Source organism: Cucumis melo, chromosome 3 (genome assembly GCF_025177605.1).
Source record: "Cucumis melo cultivar AY chromosome 3, USDA_Cmelo_AY_1.0, whole genome shotgun sequence".
In the NCBI taxonomy this organism is placed as follows: Eukaryota; Viridiplantae; Streptophyta; class Magnoliopsida; order Cucurbitales; family Cucurbitaceae; genus Cucumis; species Cucumis melo.
This window is the reverse complement of record NC_066859.1, coordinates 28545217-28565456: the sequence shown is the minus strand read 5'-3', so window position 1 is coordinate 28565456 and position 20240 is coordinate 28545217. Positions and strand designations below refer to the sequence as shown.

Genomic DNA, 20240 nt, shown 5'->3' with positions numbered 1-20240 from the left:
GTTGATTAAATAAAAAAAAATCAATTAAGGTAATTAATTAGGGCTGGATCAAAGAATTAGAAGTTAAAATTTGTGCGGTGTTGAAACTAAAGAAGAATGATCACAATGATAAAGGGAAATCCATAAAAGAATGGAGAAAGATAGCAATTTTATTGATGGAACAGCATTATCTTATTATTGGAGATGGTGGGATTATACTATTTTTCTTTGCCAGAGTGGCCAGTTTTTGTTGGCATATTTCAATTTTTAAAATTTTTTATTTATATTTAAATCATGACATAGAAAGAAAAAAAAAAATGATTATTGTAAATAACAAACTCAATGTATTTATAAAACAAATCTAAAATTTTGTTATATTTTTAATTATATTTAAAAAATGCCTCCAACTAAATCTTTATAAATATATAAATTAAATATTTATACTTCTAATAAATCTTAAAACGCCTTCTACTTAACCTAATTTAATATTTTAGTTTCTTGAAGAAAAAAAAATCTTAGAGCCACCATTCACAATATTTATTGAATAAATGTTAATTGATTATTATTTTTAAATGTAAAGTCAAAATCCAAAAAAAAAAAAAAAAAAAAAAGCAACACTACAATTTTTCAAAATTTATTAAGCAAATTATGTATATTTTAAGTTTAAATTAAAAGCTTACTTTCCAAAATTTTAAACTCATATCTAATATATCTTTTTTGAGACATTTGAAATTTTAACATTGGCCAATAATTCTCCAAAACCTTTAAATTTTGTATTTAATAGATGAGAAAATTTAAATCGTTATTCAATATATTTCTTTAATTTGATTATATAAATGAAGATTCTAATTTTTTATTTTTTCTTATTAAGCTTTATCTAAATTCGTTATCCTAATCAATACATGTTTTTTTTTTTTAAATAGAAAAAGAGGTCAAACTCTAATTAAACCTTTTTTTTATGTAGACATTTAATAAATTGAATGATGTAAAGTAATTAACTAATTGAAAGTAGTCTATTTTCCAGCTTGGCTTGATAAAAAAGTACTATCAAAATAAATATAATTCAATAATAATTAACATATATTTATCTTCTTAAGAAAACATAAATAAATGATAAAAATTTATGAAAATATTTATAAAATATAATAAAATTTTAGATCCTATTATAAAAAAAATAAAATGTATCATTGAATATATATAATCAAAATCCTAATTACCGGCGCCATAGTCTCTGTTCACAGCTGTTAATTTATGGACGTTGCGCAACAACAAAGAACAATAAGAATTAACAACAAACCTCCTTTTTTATCCCCCACCTTCACTTCAAAACCCTTTCCCTTCTAAACTTATAATTCCTTCTCCCCCATGCCCGCCCACCTCCTATCAATCTTTTCCTAATTAATAATCCTATTATCATCCTAATTCTTCCCCCTAATTATATCATATCATATATATGGCCGATAGCAATAATTTTCCCCTTAACCATCCACCGCCCTTCGCCGGCGACACCACCTGGACCAAACTCTTCGTCGGAGGCTTGGCTTGGGAAACCCAATCCCATGAAATGCACTCTTTTTTCCAACAATTCGGTGATATTCTTGAAGCTGTCATTATTCAAGATAAACACACCGGAAAATCCAAAGGTTATGGATTTGTAAGTAATTAAAGTTCCTTTATTAATTTTTTTTTTAATTCCTCATTAATTCCCTTAATTATCAATTACTATCATTAAAACTTTGGCGATTTTAATTTTGATTTTTGTAATAATTAGGTTACTTTTAAAGACCCTGAATCCGCTAGAAGAGCTTGTGCTAATCCAAATCCAATTATTTGTGGAAGAAGAGCTAATTGTAACATCGCCGCCTTCGGCCGCCCTCGTCCGCCCCCGTTCTCGCCGTCTTCCGGAGGTGATCTCCCAAATTAACTTTACTAAATTTATATTTGATTAATTTGATTGATTTATTAACTTTTTTTGGTTAATTTTTAATAGGAAGAAATCAAATTGGAAATCTACAAAGTACATCTCCTGCGGCTGCGGGGTCTTACGGTGGATTACGGCCGCCGTTTCCGCCGCCGCAGCTTATTTTTCCACATTATAGGTTTGTGGGGTTAGCTATTCTTAAAATTCCCAGAAAATATGAGCTGTAAAATGGAATATATATATATATATATATATATATATAGAATCGAACTGTTTAATTTGTTGCATGGTGGTGGTGCCATAGGCAACAGTATTTTCGATGGTGACAATGTTTTTAAGGAAAAACAATTTACCTCGACAAGAAGTCAAATGTCTGTCCAATTTCAGAAGGAAAACAGAAAGCTTCGTCTTATCCATTTCTATTATTATTATTGTCGTTGTTGTTTATTTTTTTTGGTTTATTTCTTTTTGCAGATACCGATCATATGCCCCAAATTACACTGTTCCTTACCATCAAGTTAGTTTCTCTCTCTCTTTCTCTTTATTTTCAGTTTTTGTTTGAATTTTACTCGTTTTCAGAAACATCTATTTTTGGTTTTTTGATCATTTGAGTTGGCCATATTTTAAAAACTGAAGAAAAAAATTAGTTTTCAAAATAGGATTTAGCTAAGAGGAATAAAAAAGTTTGAGAAGAGTGGAATGAGTTTAGGGTTTAAAGGATTGAATCTCAAAATTAGAATTAAATGTCAAGAGAGAATTGAATTTAAAATGGTTGTGTGTGCAGGCTATTTATAATCCACAAATTCAACAGCCACAAATGTACCAGCAATCACCATCTCCATCGCCATCTTCTTCTTCTTCATATTATTATGGCTATGGCTATTCTTCTTCTCCTTCTTCTTCACAGCTTCCAAGAGCAGCATTTTCAGTACATGGCCATCCCCCACAATCACCATCATACTTTCCTTACTACACGAATTACACCCACATGCAACAACAAGCAGGCTTATTCTATACTCCAATGCCTCAGATCATTACTCCAAGTACTACCGGTAAATTATAATTATATATTCATTCCTTATTCTTCCAAGGTCAAAATTGCAAAAAACAGTCCCCAGAATACAGTGTTAAAAGATGAACACTCTCCAACTTCTACAAGTTTGAGGGTATAGTTGTCATTACCATCATATTCAAGGGATAGTTTTTGTAATTTTGTCGTTTTTTTATTTGGTTTCTTAAATATTGCATGAATGTGAGATGATATTATATATATGAAATGAAGATCGCACACTGATTATAAAGGAGATTGAGAGTTTTGATTAGAATTATGGGAGAGGAGTTTGGGGGTTGTCTTTGTGTTTTTTTTTTCTGAAAGAGTGGCACATGGGGGGGTTAAGCCTGAAGAGGCCATGTGAATGAGCTGTCTGAGATACCCCATGAAAATGGGTGAAATGGAAAGGCATGACAGATTGGAATCAACAACAAATATAGTGACGCCCAACTTTTCTTTTTAATTCTCAATTCCTAAGACATTTATAGGTTTTAGTTTGGAAGTTTTAATTTTTAAAACTAACTATAATTAAGTTTGATTGTTAAGGTACATTTGACAATAATTTCTTTTTTTTTTTTTATTTCTTTTTCTAAAATTAAACCTAGTTTTCTCTTGTACCTATTTTTTTAACTAAGTAAATCTTTAATTATTCAAAATATTAAAATGAACTATAAAAGGGTGTAATAGTTTCAATTTTATCAAATTAACCTTCAATTTTTAAGTTTGTCTGTTTGACCAGTAGATTTTGAAAAATGTGTAATAATTGTTCAAACATTTACTTCTTTTTTGTCAAATAGATCTTTTTGACCTTTTTGAAGATTTTTGGTATGTAAAAACAAAAAAATTTAAGACCCTACTTGAATGTTTAAAATTTAATAGATTTATAACCATATAAATTTTTTAAAAGCCATAAAATTATCATCATAGATTAGTCTTATAGTTTGATAAAATACTCGTATAAAAGCTCGATACGTACGAGGTATAGAAACTTTATCTAATCGTTAAGGCTAAAATAAAAGAGAACTAAATTATAATTTTTTTTCTTATATTATATTGCTGAGATATGGGTTGCGAGTTGTATATATGTTGGGTAATATCATGAAATTTAAAAAGTGAAGACAAAAGAAAATTCATACAGAGCTTTTTTTTTTTTTTTATCGTTCAATATAGCTTCTTTTTCCCTATGATTTAACATTAACCAATAAAAGAAATACACTGTTTTTTTATTCTTCATATATATATATATATATATATATATATATATATATATATATATATATATATATAATTGTTGAATAATTTTGAATCTATTCATTGATAAGATATATGTTAGAACTATTTGAATATTAGCTTTTGAAATCCAACTTTATTTATGGACTTCGGTTTATTTTAGTTCTGTTTAATTTTTAAATGTTAATTTTAGACTTCGGTTTAAATGTTAATCTTAGAAGAGGATCATTTTTGCCATTTTATTTTCATTTTTATCTTATTTGCTTTGATAATCCTAATTAAGCTAATATATTATATCTCTCTTTGTTAGTTATGTTTTGAACATATATATGTGTACGTTTTTTACTTTTCATCCTTAGATCAATGAAAATATAAGTGCGTGTTTACCTATTTAATTTAGTAGGTGTGGTCATTAGTCTAACCATTAACTCATTGGTTTAGATGACGATTGTGGGAATTTCTATAAAACCGACTGTCAAATTGTGTTAACATAGGATTTAGATCAAAAGCATACTATAAAATGTGGTTTGGGGCGGCTCTATATAAATTGAGGGATTAATGGTGTTTTCTTTTTCAAAAAAAAAAAAGGAATATAAATGTTGAAGTAGAAACTTTGTGTATATATTTTCAGGTTGGCAGACTCCACAGCATACTCCAACAGAGACAGAAGCTGGGGCAAGTGGTTCCAATAGTCCAAATACTTCATAGAAATCATCTTGTTAATTATATTATATTACTAAACTATATTTTTCTTAAACATTCTTCTTTTATATTATATTATGTTAAATATCATCATTTTTTAGTTAACCCATAGATCCATCCATATTCTGCCTTCCAAATTTTAATTCGATTAACCGAGGGATCGATCTTAATTTATGGAAAGCCTAAATCAACAAAAAAAACAAAACTCTTTTCGTCTAGAACTTTTATATTTTTGTTTGAAAATATGATTGAATTAAAATCTAAAATGGTTACTAAAGACAACTAAAATTGTTCATCATAATAATAAATACCATAAATTCCATTGTTTGAAAGTTTTTGGTCAATCAAAATTTCGTCATGTGTTCTCCAACGAAATCATAAATCATTAGATTTATGGACAGTTAAGAATTAACAAGTTTTACTTGGTAAAAATTTGGATCAAACAAAAAGCTAATTAAAAAATGTCATGTGTCTCAAATCTACCAATTATTAGATCCAATGGAGGTTAATCATATACTACCGATTATTTGTTCAGTAGCTTAATCTAGTCTGAAATCATGAATTAGGTCAAGTTGGGGTAAAGTTAAGTTTATGTTCATGATAAAAAGTTGTATCAAAAATAGAATATTGGGTTCAAAACAATTTTGGTGCAAGACTCAAATCAAAATGATGAGTCCAATTAAAAGTATCAAGGCCCAAACTCATGTAAGATATTCAGGAAGCTTTACCTTTCATCTGAGCAGATCGACAGAGGAGAAGAATATTGAAGACCTAGAAGCGCTAAACACCAACTTTTACTTTCATGAAAAATCTAACTATCGAAGTTCATAGGATTTCTAAAAGACAGAGAAAAAAAGAAACAGAAATCAGAGACTTAAGAAGCAAACTATTGAAAATCAAACACACCTTTAAAAGACCAAAAACACTCTTAAAGATCAGCGACTTTCGAACCCAATAACTTTCATGAAAGAAAACAAGTTGCAAAGCCTTCAAGATACATGTGTTCAGAGACTATTTATCAAACAATATCAAGACTAAAACTGTAACGTTTTAAGCTTCGATCATCATATAGAAATTTACTTTATACAAACTTTCAAGATCAAAAATATATTTTATCGTTAAAAAGAGTTTAATGTCCAATGTCTATTTACATAGCTTTTTTATTATCACTTTTGTGGTTCCACACATGCATACATATCTTAGACATATGATTCATATATACATTACAAGGTCACGTGATCAGCCACCTCTTTCTCGAACTTTACTAAAACTCCCCGCCGGTTAAACCAGCGTTGAACACCGAGAAGTTACGGGATCGTACAACGCCGGTAAAAGATACTTTCTTGTACCGACGCCGGCAGCATTATAGCTCCCGCCGGTGGTGTCGTCCTTCAGCAGCTTACCGGCGTATCCTGGATAAGCCCCCTTCCCGTATACCCCGGGACAGGCCGTCGCCGCCTCCAGCGGCGCCGCTGGCGGACCGAGGAAGTAGCCGTTACCGAAGGGATTGGTGGCGGTTCCAGCCAAAAGAGTGGCGATGTTGATTATCATGCCGTCAATTCCGACGTCGGCGTTGGGCGGTAGAAGCGGCGGCGTTTGTGGGCCGTAGATGGGCTGGTGGAACGGCCAAGCACATTGACCCGGACACTGACTCACTGAATTGCCGACCCATATGTAAGCGGATTTCGATTTGTGGTTCCAATTGTGAAACCCGCAGGCGCTCATACAAAACCCCTCGACGATAACGTCCTCCGCCGTGAGAACCAGTGTCACGCCGCCGTAGTTCGAGCCGGCCCTTCGTGACAGTTCTGAAATTTGGTTTCTTTTTAAGAATTTTCCGATGGAGTATTCATCGTCTGGTATTTGTTTCGCTAAAATAACCTTAGCTTCCTTTTTTCCGGCTCTTTTCATATAAACCTGAATTAAAATGAAAAAACGTATACATTAAAATGAGGCTGCCAATGGATTACAATTCTTTGAAATTAGTTTATTTTTCTTCCCAAAAATAATATAGTTTACTTTTATTTCTTTTCATAAGGAAGAATGTTTATTTAACTGCTAAACCCTGAACCCTAATTCGTGCTGGTGGAAATAGTTAGTTGTCAATTCATTGTTATATTAAAATCAAACAAACCTAAAAACAAAACCCTCAATTAGAATCAAAATTCAAGCAAGATAGTACTGTACAAGTCATAACAAAGATTAAACTCAAACACAAACTTTTGAATTGAGCGGTAATTTAACGAACCTGAACGGTATTCCACCAACGAGAGACTGATGGAGCGACAACGCCGGGCTCGTCTGAATGAGAATCGAGAGAGAGAAAGAAATCGAGAACAATGGCTTTCTGAGGGGCCGTAAATTTTCCATACCACAAGATGGAGACAGGAACATTACCTTGAAGCAAAGCCCCATTGTGGTAACGGATGGCCATTGTTGGTGCTTCATACAAAGATGCAAGCTTTCTTGCTCCAAACCCTAAGTTGAACAAATTCATCATGCCAAAAACAATAACAACAAGGATCGAATTTGGAAACTGGAAGAAACCCATTTTGGAAAACAGTTTGATATTTCAGAAAGTTGAAAGCTTTTTTGTTTAATGAAATAAAAATGGAGGGGGTTTTGTGACGGTATATATATATATATATATAATAGAATAGGGGATTTGAGGTTTCATGGACTAATAGGGGGGAACGGGGAGTTGGGAAGTAGCTTTCTAGGGAAGGAAATTTTCTTAAAGCTTAAAGTAGATTAAAGATTTAAGCAAAACTTCACGAGAAGTTGATAAGATTTTTATTAAGTTAAAAGGGGAGAAAAATCCAACATTTTTTACTTTGTTTATTTGTGGTTTAATAAGTGCTTTGATAGTTGTGGTTTTTGTTTTTTGTTTCCTTTTTCTTTTTGTTTTTACGTTAATTTTGGTTCATTTATAAAGTTGATAGGTTAGATTTTGAATCAAATTTTCAATTTCATTTCTCTTTCACCGTTCCTTTTAACTTTCAAAAAAGATTGAAAGTTCCTAACAAGTTGATCGATAAATTTTAGAATGTTTTATTTAATATAGATTAAACTTACATTCTAATTTGTTTCAATTTGGTCCATACATCATAAATTTTACTCTTTTAATCTTAATTTTCATTAAAAAATATTCGCTTACACCTTGGATGTTTATCAATTAATTTGAAATAAACGTGAAAGAAAAATTTTAATTTTAATAAAGATGGAAAATAGTGAAATTGCAATGTTCTTTAAAATCAGTTAACACTAAGAAAAAATTAAGAATAAGTAGTGTAAATTTAAATTTTTAAACCCTATACTAAATTAAAACAAAATTGAAATCTCAAAAACATAATAAACTAAACTCAATACGTAAAAGAATAAATTAAAATAACTAAAAAAGAATGTTAACCAAACATAAATCAAAATAAACATTTTAAAAGTATAGGAATTAAAATATACTAAATAAATAATAAAAGAAAAGAACTATGGAGTAAAATTGAAGTTAAGATTGAGATCTTATTTGTTTATAATATTGATCATCTATTGTATTCTTTTGATAAACAAATATTGAATTAGTTTTTGGGTGGTTTCTGTCTCGTTATTTTGTATGCATGTATTTACCCATCAAATATTTAGATTAATTTAAATTATTAATGTTTTTTAAAATGTAATTATTTTATTTCTTAACAAGTTTAAAAGAAGAGAAAAAGAAAAGGCCTCAATTTGTGTGTGGTTCTTGGATCGATGGATGATGCTTTGGCTATTACTCAAAGGAAACTTTATGTTAACGAGGAATTAGTTCTTTAAACCGATGGGTTACCTTTAAATTATTCTATAATTTCAAAACGAAACACATTTTTTAAGGTCCTAATTAATTAATTTAAAAGAAAATGTTCTATTTCATTATTTTGTAGAATACAAACTACAATGTTTGTTTAAGCCTTTGTGGGTTAGTTCTTCACACATTTTTGTTTGTTATCTTGTTGATATTATACTTTGAATTTTTTAATCCAAATTCTAAACCATAAATAAATAAAACTATCTTTTCAAGATTGTTTTGAATAAAGATATTTAGAAATATAATTGCCTAGAAGTGATCGATCGCAATAAATCTATTGTTTAAAATTTTGTTGTATTTATAAATATGCTTGTTTCATTTGAAAATTAACTCTTTTACTGTAATTTTAAACACATACCCACGTTTGAATTTATTTAGATGATTTCTTTCCTTTTCTATTTTCTTTTTAGTTTAGAGAAGGTGGATAGTAAGATTTGTAAATTTCCATGAAAGGCAAGGACATAGTCAAACAATCATTCCAAAATTTGTAAGTTGTAGTTAACATATTTCCATATTATGTTGCCTGGCTAAATCCGCTAACTCGTTTGTTAGAGTTCAACAATCGTTCTTTTTTTTTTTTTTTGTTCATTTCCTTCTTTTTCCTATATGCATTTGATGGTATGAAGCATCCAAAATGACCGACCGATCAAGTTAGATTACCATAGAATAAGGGATAACTTTTTTCTTGCTCCGTTTCTATTAACAATTAAAAGTAAAGTAAGTCACCCTAGTACTAGTTACTAGTTTAGTACATAGGGGAGATAAAAGGTGCATCGTGCACCCCTAGCGGCCTTATGAACCGATCCATTTTTTACAAAAACAAATGTAATATCAATAAAAAGAGTCAACAACTATGGTTTTAATTAAATTGCCATAGTTTAAAAAATAATAATAAGCATAGTAGTACTAACTATAGAAATTTTTTTTTCCTATAACACAAGTGGTACAAAAGCTTTAAAAAGACCTAGAAAATGCTTTGTAACTTTTTGTTCGATATGTAGTAATATTTCATTAAAATTTGAAATTTGTAAATGTCAATTATATATATATATACATACATTAAATAGATGCATGATTGGTGGTAGGACCAAAATAGTGAAAAAGGAAAAAGTGTGAGAGGAGATGAATATATATATCTATATGTGTGTGTGTATAGGTATGGATGATAATAATTGAAGTGAAATGGAAAAGGGCATCAAAGAAAGACACACCATTTGGTTGGAGCAGAAGAATCTATTCTACACTACAAACAAAAGAACCCAATCCCTTTAATTTACTTTCTTATTTTAAAAATTGTAAATATAACTCTCACCTTTGCTTTGAAGAATATTACATATATACTACAATTGTATACCACTAATTAATTTAAAGGATAATTATGCTTAATCTTTTTATCCTCTTATCCATTCAATTAATTCAATGGGAAAAAAGAAAAAAAAAAAAAGAAAAAGAAAAAGGTCCTATGGCCTGCATATGGGGGGTGGGAAATGGGAATTCATATCGGCTTTCCCCATGCCGACATGTCGTTCCTCGTTACCACAACTTTCAGTTTCAGCCTCTCGATAGAATCATGACGTTATGGGCAAAATATATGCATAGTTCATTGCACCCTTTTTTTTTCTTTTCTTTTTAAAATTTTAAAAATGCATTCTCTCCATTCTTCTTTTTGGAAGGATCAAAATTTCCCTCCCACATAATTCCTACGCCTATAAAACTTAGGCCAATCAATTTGTGTAATTGTAATTAGATTTTATTTATTAATCGGTTGTAATGAACAACAATCTTTATGGTTTGGGTTAACACACTTAGCGTTAGTAGTGTTAAAATGGAGTTTTTTCCCCTAAAATTATAACCATAACCTAAATCCAAATGGTAATGATATGACGTAATTTTCGAACGTAATCAGATTGATCACATCATGTGTTAGGTATGGATGCACAGGTAAACAATAACAAACATAATCCTATTGAGTCCCATTGTGAATTTACCACTGATTGATTCACATTATACTTTAGTAAACAAGATAAAAGAAATTGTCTTATCAAAATATATCATGTGAAAACTCTTTATATTGCTTTTATGAAACATTTTAATTATTTGTTTGATATGAATGATGAAAGGAAAGACATAAATATGAGTACATCTCTAGATACACTGAAGGGTGTTACACATCTAAAAATGCATCTCATATATGTATTTACGGTTTTCGTGATTTTTAAGAGATCAGAGTAGAAAATCTCAAAAAATTCCAAACTACGAAACAAAGATTCAATATTGAAATACGCATTTGATAATATTAAGAAGTTTAATTTTAATTTAAACAATTGATTATGATGCAGTTAATATTAAATATGATAAGATAATATACAGTATATATAATTATGAAACTCGAAGTATTATTTTAAAAGAAAAAGAAAAAGTGAATTGAAATCTGCAAATTATATTAGAAAAAAAGGAAAAAGAAAAAGGACAGAGAGAATGAAGTCGAGTCGTTGAGGGGTAGCTTATGGGTGTCTGGTTGATTAAATACTTTAGTTAAATTATTTTTGTATGTATAACTTAGTAGTTTATTATATTATATAGTTTGAAATTCACATGGCAATGGAATTTGTGAGTACAACGCATTGGGACAGACAGGATTTTGATTCATCGGAGGCTGTTTTGTTGCTCATCTCTCTCATTCCCAACAAAACACACCCCACTAAATGTTCTTGTTTTATTTGTTTCCCTCAATTATTTGAATTTCAAATAATTGCCTAATTAAATACTTTCTTCCCTTTCAATCTCAAGTAAAATCGCCAATCACGTACGAGATAAGCATGATGAGGAATGTAAACAATTGATAGTAGTCTATATATTAGCTACGGTATAAATGGAGAAAGACACGTTTAGAGTTAAATCTTGTGATTAAAATTATAAATATGAATACAATAAATTTCCATGCTTGAACATTATATATAAAGCGTTAAATATCAAAACAAAGACGATTCAATTAATATCAATTATATAAATAAATCAATTTTACTATAGAAGAAAAGGGTGACAAGGAAAATTAGATGAAGGATTAAATTATGGGAATAGGGAGGCAGACTCTATTTGTTATGTATATATATTTGGCATTAATAATGGAGGGTGAAGGATTTATTTAGTGCAATAATGGAGTTATGAGGTTGGGAAGAATCTTTGAGCATTGATTGAAATTAGATAAGTGCAAATGGGTAGAGAATAGTGGTTGCGAATTTCAAAGACAATCAATGGGTGCAATAAGTAATTAGACCTAATTAGGGAGTATATATATATTATATAGTCAATCTAAGGGAAAAAAAAAACTATATTTTTAATTTCCAGTAAAGGGTAATTTAATCAAAATTAAACATCCAGTTTAATTGGACTGATTTTACACATTTGAAATAAGTAACTAAAATTTCTCTAAACCTACTCATTTTAATCAAGTCTTGGACTATATTAAGCTCTTATTAATCATGTATATTATTTTTAGTTACTTTCCTTCCTTTGTTAGGGTTTAGGCATATTAGTTTAAACACAAATCAAAGAGTCCATATTTTTGTTTTTAGTCAATAAGAGGGTGTTTGGAGTAAGAAGGGATGAGTTATTATAGGTAAATATTATTTTATTTGAGTTAATTAAAATAGTTTGTAGTTGGAGTGTAGAATATTCTAGTTTGAGTTACAATAGTACGTGTTTGAGGTATGAATTATTCTAATTTGAGAAATAAGTAGTAAACAATGCAACAAATAATTAAAAAAAACGATAAATGTGAAATAGTAAAAATTGTATCAAACAGTAAATACTATAGCAAATTGAGAATTTAGAAATATTGTTTCATGTAGCTAACTAGGTTATTATAGTCTTATATAACCCCTGTCCTAAACGATACCTTAAAAACCATTTGGAACTATTTTTTAAATTTGAATGCGAAAATATTAATTTTAAACTTTAAGAATTAGATGAACATCAATTACATATTGTTTTAAATTCAAATTTATTAAGGTCTATATAATGCATCATTTAGCTTGGAGTTTGATATATACTAAAACGTTGGTATAACTAAATTTACCATAAACTTATGAACTTAAAATTTTTTAGTTTAACATGGTATCAGATGTCATTCAGTAGAATCTATATAATATCACACAAGACTATTCTCATAGATGTGTGAATAATGGTTGTGTCTAAGAAGTTGACTCTGGGAACGTCGTATAGGGTAGCAGCCAATTTCGTGTCCAAAAAGTCAAGGGACATTATGAGGAATGGGGGTTTTGTTTTCTGACAAAGTGAATAAATGGGGTATTGACTTTGACAATTGGGTATGGCTTTAGCTGGTGAGCCAAATGAGCAGTGCCATTGACTTGAGAGGCACCCAAATCAAACAACCATTCACCTAAATCTCATCCACTCTTCACGGATACATCTCCTCCCCTCCCTCTCTCCTCCCCCCATTCAATTATTTTGGTTTCTTCCAGCTGCTCTTTGCTTTAACACAGTTTGTGTATCGCCATTGCAAAAGAGATTTAATAGTATAGATGTCAATGAAATGGTATTTGATTTTGTTTATAAATGTGCCTTTTCAAATAACATGTTATATTCTAAGACCCTAAAAATCCATATGCACCATGATAAGATTGTCTAGGGTTTATAAAGTTATATATGTGTACTTCGTTTCTAGCTATGATGATTTGATATGTGTATGTACTAAAAAAGTTTTAGAACAATCAACACATGAGAGAATTCTTCTTTTGAACATTCGTGTGAGCATCTATCCAAAGTTCCAAGTTGTTGTATAAAAAGTAAAATGGACATTGTATTTAAAATTTATATTTGGTCTTCAAAATTCTTATTTTTAAGTTATATATTTCACTAAACTGTTATGATATATATATATATAAACTAGATTGTTAATTTTATAAAAATTTAAGGCTACTTAGAATCGATCTTAGAGTTAAATATGACAAATTGTTAGAAAATTTGAGAAATAGACAAATGCATGCACTGACTCCAATGAGATAAGGGAATAAGTTCATCTGATATAATTGTGGTGTTACCTCCCTATCTGTGTAAGGCTATTTATTTGTCTCATATTTGACACCATAGTTATGTCTACTCATTGATCAGTAACATGAGAAGTGTGGCCTAAAATATTATTTCCCCCTTGGTGAATCAACACAAATAACCAAGCTATTGCCCATAGCTATCCATCACATTATAGTAATAGCAATTCAGGCATTAGTTTCTTCCAGAAAAGAGAGAGAGAGAGAAAGAAAGAAAAACAAAGATCAAATGTCCATGAAAAAAATGGGAGACTAAATGGAGACAAAGGTAGAAAAATACAGTAAATTGGAGATGGGATGATGCTTGATATATTATATATTGGTTTACACTTTCGATTACCTTTTGTTTGGATAAATACATGACGGACTAGTAATTTCATCGATTAAGATTTATTTTCAATCGATTATGCATTAGTTCAAATAATTTATTTTATCAATTCAACATTTTAGAAAGTATACATATATATAAAGAATATTTTTCAATCTAAATTTAGAAAAACGAAATAAATTCATTTGATTGATTGTTGCATTGAGAGTGTAACTTTTTAACATGGCGACTCTATCGTAAAAAAACAACCCAAACAACACATTTTTTTAAGCAATCAACCTCAAAAAAGAATAATCAGAAGAAAGAAAAAAGTTTAAAGGTCATGATAATAAATATATGATTTTTGCACTTTTCTTTTCTTTTTCTTTTTAAATATTATATTTATTTTCTAGTTTGTTCAATTTTATTTATGTAATTTCAATTCAACTTAAATTCAGTCCTTACTCTTTTAAATATCATTTCAATCATGAATTTTTAACTATTTCATATATTAAAAAAATATTACAATAAATTAATCAATTCAATAAGAACTAAGTTTAAAACTTTAAAATGACCCGATTTAAAAAAAAGTAAAGGTATTAAAATTAAACAAAATTTAAAAGTATAAAAACCTAAAATGGTATTTTAATTTATATTTTTTGGGGGCAGTTTATTCCATTGTGTATTTGAATTAATTTGCATCTAACTCCATTGCCTTTTATTTAAAAGAAAAATAAAGAACAAGAGGAATAATAATAATAATAAGGAAAAGAATTGAATTTAAATTTTTGGTGTGTGTATTGGTGGAGGTGGTCACGAGACAAGTCCAGCTTTTGAGCCACGGACATAACAGACAAACAGAATCTATAAAAATTACCCTATTTTACTCTAAACCCAATCCTAATCCCCAAAATTATCAAAATAAATAAATAAACTCTCCTATCTCATCCTCCGCCCTCTGCGCCCGACCACTCACCACACTCGTCCCTCGGCCGCCGGCGCCACTTGTTTATCCAAAACGGGAATTTGGGAGGATTTTTAAAAATCCAATTGTAATTAAACTTTTAATTAATTTAAGTGTTGAGAATCCTCTTCTTCTTCTTCTTTCCTAAACCCTATCCTTTCATTTTTAATCACTTAGGGGGTAGGGTTTTAATGGAGAGGAGAAGCCTCGTGATCCCAAAAATTATTATTATTATTATTATTTTGGATAATGTTTTACAGCCAATCCTGTTGGGTTGGCAGACTCGTGATTATGAGTTTACTTTCTATCTTTATTCATTACAAGCATTCAATTCAACCATTAACTCAATTAAACTCATGGTCAAAACTTTTACCAACTATACTTCAAATTAATTAACCTATTATTTATATATATATACACAAATTAAAAAGTTACTTATTTTATTCTGTTAAATGTTACTTTGAGTCTCAACACCAAAATAAAGTAAAGTAATTAGTAAGTTTGATGTGATATTAGAGGTGGAAGATTTAATAATTAATCTTCGTAGTTGTATTAGAAAAAGTATACCAAAATATGAAATAAATGGGTTAAAATGGATAATGCAGAAGTACTTAGAACAAAAACAAATTAAATCAATAACGAAAGGTAGAAGAATGAAAGGGATGTTTAAATTTAGATTATTTTGAAATTTTAAACCGTTGGATTCTATTGTTTCATAGCAATTGGTACTAAAGTTGTAGTCTAAATTACTTTGGGGTTCTACCAAAGCATGCTATTGTAGAGAAATAAAGTGGAAGTTTCATTAATAATAGTTATAGTTGTTTAAAGAAAAAAAAAACACGAAAAACTCGATCAACTAACAAAACACGAAAAACTCGATCAACTAACCAAACTCTACACGTACAATTTATAACAAGTTGGGTCATGTTGGACCACTTACCTACAATTGATTTCCTTCGAGCTCTCTTGACATTCAAACATTGTAGAACTGTCAGATATATTGTTTTGTAAGATCAGTTAAAATGCGTATAAATTGGCAAGTACACTCATATATAAATAAAATTAAAAAGGCGTATTCTAGTTAAACATAAAACTCTATATATATAGAGAGAGAAAATTTTTAAATTCACCATCTTATCAAAATACATATAAACACAAATAGTAGCATGTACGGTTCATCGTAGATAAAATTATATTTAACTGTATTTAAAAATAGTTCATATATTTTGTTATATTTTACTTATTTAATTGACTCACAACAATAAATCAAAACTAAAAATTTGATAATATAAAGTGAAATTTGAATTGGTATTTTTAATTACATCCAAATAACAAAATAGAACTTTTATATATTAAAGAGTTTAGAAGCAAAAAATTTATAATAAGAACAATTAAATTTGAAGTACTTTTTATTCTTCTTCTCTCTCTCTATATATATATAATATATATATATGGGACCAGTAAAATAGCTTTTGGGAAAGAAAATTATGAAAGTGAAATAAAATGAAAAGGAAAAGGAAAAAAGAGAAAAAGAAAGAAATTAGGTTTAAGGTGTGAAACTCATTTATAAGCCAGCTGGGCGGTCCAGTTAGACTTTCACTGGAAGAGGAGGTGGTAGCGTTGTTACTGGCTACCGGTTACCGGCTCTCAAGGTAGGCAATAACGCGGCTCATCTCAACGTTGTATTATTAGAGAAGTGGGAGCGGGAGGGAGCACGTTAATATATCACGTGCACCTCACGTGTTATTCCTCTTTACCCACAGCACCACCACCATTGGATACCCATTGCCAGTTGGATTCTTTTACGCCTCTCGATGAATTTACGTTCATGCACTGCCTCCAGCCTGTCCCTCTCCCCAACGTCTATTTCCCCCTTCCCTCTTTTTCCCGTTTTGCCCCTACCCTCCGAGGTCGTTTTTGTCATTTCTATATTATTCCTCCCTACTCTCTGTCTCTAAGCTGTAACCCTCTTTGTTCCGTAGCAAAATTGTGAAGAAAAAGAAAAAGAAAAAGAAAAAGAAGAAGAAAGAAAAGAAAAGTTCCCTCTGCTGTAACACACGTTTTCATTTAAAATGTAGAGATTGTTTGAGTTAATTTAATGGGTTGGGTTAGAAAAAGTAGGTTAGTGGGTGAAACATGAAATGTAAGTCAAAGTGAAGCGCGTGCTTAGGGAATGGGGGTTTTGAGGCAATGGCGTTTTTTTTTTTTTTTTTTTTTTCCCCTCTTTACTTGGTGGCTAATTTTCAGCAATCGTAAATTGGAAGCTAAATTCCATTTCCAATAATACCTATCCAACCTTTTTCTTTTCTCTTTTTCTTTATCCACCACTTTTTCTTGGCACCTTCCTGCCAAACCACTTCATTTTTTTTTTTCTTTAAAATAAAAAATGAAAACCCACTTAACACTAACTTTCCTCCTATATATATAAACTCCTTCTGCTCATTTTCTCATCCACAAATCAATTCCCTCGAAAAAGAAAAATGGCTTCCTTCACTTTTGTTATTTCATCAATGATTCGCTTCTTCATCGCCATCTCCCTCTTCCAAATCTCCGCATCGCGTATGCTAAGCGAGTTCATTCCCGACCAAACCCAGTCTCTTAAATATCACAATGGTGTTCTTCTCTCCGGCAAAATCAGCGTCAATCTTATTTGGTATGGTAAATTTAAGCCTTCTCAAAAAGCAATCGTCTCCGATTTCATCAGCTCTCTCTCTTCCTCTCGCCCTCAAATCACCGAACCATCGGTTTCCACTTGGTGGAAACTAACGGAGAAGTATTACAAGAAGAAATCGAGTCCCCTGTTTCTCAATCTCGGCAAGCAAATCTTGGATGAGAATTACTCGTTGGGGAAATCACTAACCAACAAAAAAATCCTTCAACTGGCTTCAAAGGGTGAGCAAAGAAACGCCATTAATGTCGTTTTAACAGCTTCTGATGTGACTGTTGATGGGTTCTGTATGAGCCGTTGTGGAACTCATGGGTTTGGTTCTGCCGTCCGCCGTGGCAGCGCTGGAGTCAAAGGGAAAAATTATAAATTTGCTTACATTTGGGTTGGAAATTCCGAGACGCAATGTCCTGGACATTGTGCTTGGCCATTTCATCAGCCGATGTACGGACCTCAATCGCCACCATTGATTGCGCCTAACGGCGATATGGGAATGGACGGAATGATTATTAACCTTGCTAGTCTTTTGGCTGGAACTGCTACCAATCCGTTTGGTAACGGTTATTATCAAGGTCCGGCGGAGGCGCCATTAGAGGCGGCGTCTGCTTGTACTGGGGTTTATGGGAAAGGGGCTTACCCTGGTTACGCCGGGGAGTTGTTGACGGATTCAGTCACCGGCGGAAGCTATAATGCCAACGGCGGTAATGGACGGAAATACTTGCTTCCGGCTTTGTATGATCCTGCTACATCGGCTTGTTCCACTTTAGTTTAAGAAAAATTTTGTAATGTAAAATGAAAAACATGGGATTTAGGAGGAGAGGATATGGTAGGGAGGAGATGGGATGTTACTAAATATGAAATTCGTTGATTTCTTCATTTGTTTTTAGGTTATGTTATGATATGCGGATTAATGATATGAATGGCAAATATGTTTTGTTTGCTTTTCAGAATTGCTTTCTCTTTTCTCCCCGCTTTTCCTCTTAATCTTTATTTGGAGAGACGAACACACAATCCATCATCGAATCAATAGTTTACGAACATTTTTTAATTTTGAAAGACATTGTCAAATGAAGAATTTTTAAAATTTGGGTCTAATATCTACTTAATCCTTGTTTAGGTTTTGCAATGTCTTGTTCTTGCGATCATTTTGATTATAATTGCAATTTATATGTTTCATTTAGTGTTTTTTAACTTTTGATTCGTGGTGAAGAGTTCAAGAACTAATTTAAATATTACAAAATTAACACAATTATTTTGACAAAAATTTAAAAACAGAAAAATGGAGATGAAAATTTGAAATGACCCAACAAAGTATTAGAAGACAGATAAAAAAAACTAAAAATTACTCATTTTTAATTTTAATAAAAAAGAAAAAATATTTATCGTTTACAAATATTCAAGTTTTATATCAAACAATTACATCTGGATAGTTCGAACATACAAAATATTTTCTTATATGATTAAATACTTTTCAAAATATAAAACGAAATAGAAAGATTCAAATTACAAATAAAGCTTTAATTATTACATATTTGAGGAAAATATTTGAATTGAAAATGTGATATTATCCATATTTGTTGAGTGGGATGTGAGCTGTCATTTGTTATAATTTGTACTTCCAAAGTACCAAACAGTGTTACCTCAGGTGGCCCCCTAACTTTTGCTCCCTATGGGACATTCCCCTTTTTAAAAGTGAAAGTGAAACTCCCTATTTTTATATCATTTTCATTTCTATTTTATATTTGCTATTATGGCTCAGCTGATGCATATATAAATTAAATATTAACATTCTTTTATATAATATAACACAAACCTAAACTTACATTATTGTTGTTCTTATTATATTACTACTGCTATCCACTGAATCAACACTATTTTTGGGTCATTTCAAAGTTTTGGAATATGTACGATACCATGTGATTCGGTCCCATCTTTATAGTAGCGAATCTAATTAATCGTAAGTATACAAATTTAGAAGAAAAAAAAAATAGTGAGTTGTTTGGGTGAAAGATGACGGAAAAACAACGCACCATAGTAAATTTAAAGTTAGATGTTAGCAATTTATATTCAAAATAAAGTAGGATGAGAAAGGAAAATAGAAGTTAGAATCTTACGGTGGTTTATAGATTTTGAAGTTATTTCCGTTATTTTTTGAACTTTTGAAAGGTTTGTTTCTAGTCCTTAGACATTTGAGTTTGTTTTGTTTTAGTTGACAAGTTTATAAATTGTCGAGTTTAATTTGTTGACTTTTTTTTTATTATTATTATTAAAGATAATTTCGTAATCTAACCGAGGACCTAACTTCATGCAATTTGAATTATAATGTTTTAAAAATATTTCAAGAAAGGTCTTATAACTAAACATGCATTCTAAAAGTCATACTCAAACAATTGAAACGATTAAGATTAAAAAAAAAATTACTTTCTACAATTGCAAAATGCAAGCAATTTCAAACGGAAGGGCTAAATGTAGAATAAACTAAAAAGATTTGAAAATCTCTTGCATCGAAGAAAT

The 20240-nt window shown here is 30.3% G+C and overlaps 3 protein-coding genes across 3 annotated transcripts; 2 read left to right on the top strand and 1 right to left on the bottom strand.

Annotated features, from left to right (window-relative positions):
• The first annotated feature begins 1257 nt into the window (after window positions 1-1257).
• LOC103488068 (uncharacterized) lies at window positions 1258-4994 on the top strand. Its single transcript, XM_008446622.3, has 6 exons — window positions 1258-1633; window positions 1751-1886; window positions 1970-2078; window positions 2375-2417; window positions 2685-2952; window positions 4813-4994. The coding sequence occupies exons 1-6, from the start codon at window positions 1433-1435 to the stop codon at window positions 4887-4889; spliced, it is 834 nt and encodes a 277-aa protein (XP_008444844.1). The 5' UTR covers window positions 1258-1432; the 3' UTR covers window positions 4890-4994.
• A 980-nt stretch (window positions 4995-5974) lies between these two features.
• LOC103488069 (protein PHOSPHATE-INDUCED 1-like) lies at window positions 5975-7644 on the bottom strand. Its single transcript, XM_008446623.3, has 2 exons — window positions 7132-7644; window positions 5975-6800 (listed from the first exon to the last, which is right to left on the bottom strand). The coding sequence occupies exons 1-2, from the start codon at window positions 7432-7434 to the stop codon at window positions 6165-6167; spliced, it is 939 nt and encodes a 312-aa protein (XP_008444845.1). The 5' UTR covers window positions 7435-7644; the 3' UTR covers window positions 5975-6164.
• Window positions 7645-16679: 9035 nt separating this feature from the next.
• LOC103488070 (protein PHOSPHATE-INDUCED 1-like) lies at window positions 16680-18676 on the top strand. The gene has a single exon (XM_008446624.2). It carries the CDS (start codon window positions 17542-17544, stop codon window positions 18496-18498), a length of 957 nt encoding a protein of 318 aa, XP_008444846.1. The 5' UTR covers window positions 16680-17541; the 3' UTR covers window positions 18499-18676.
• The last annotated feature ends 1564 nt before the right edge of the window (window positions 18677-20240 follow it).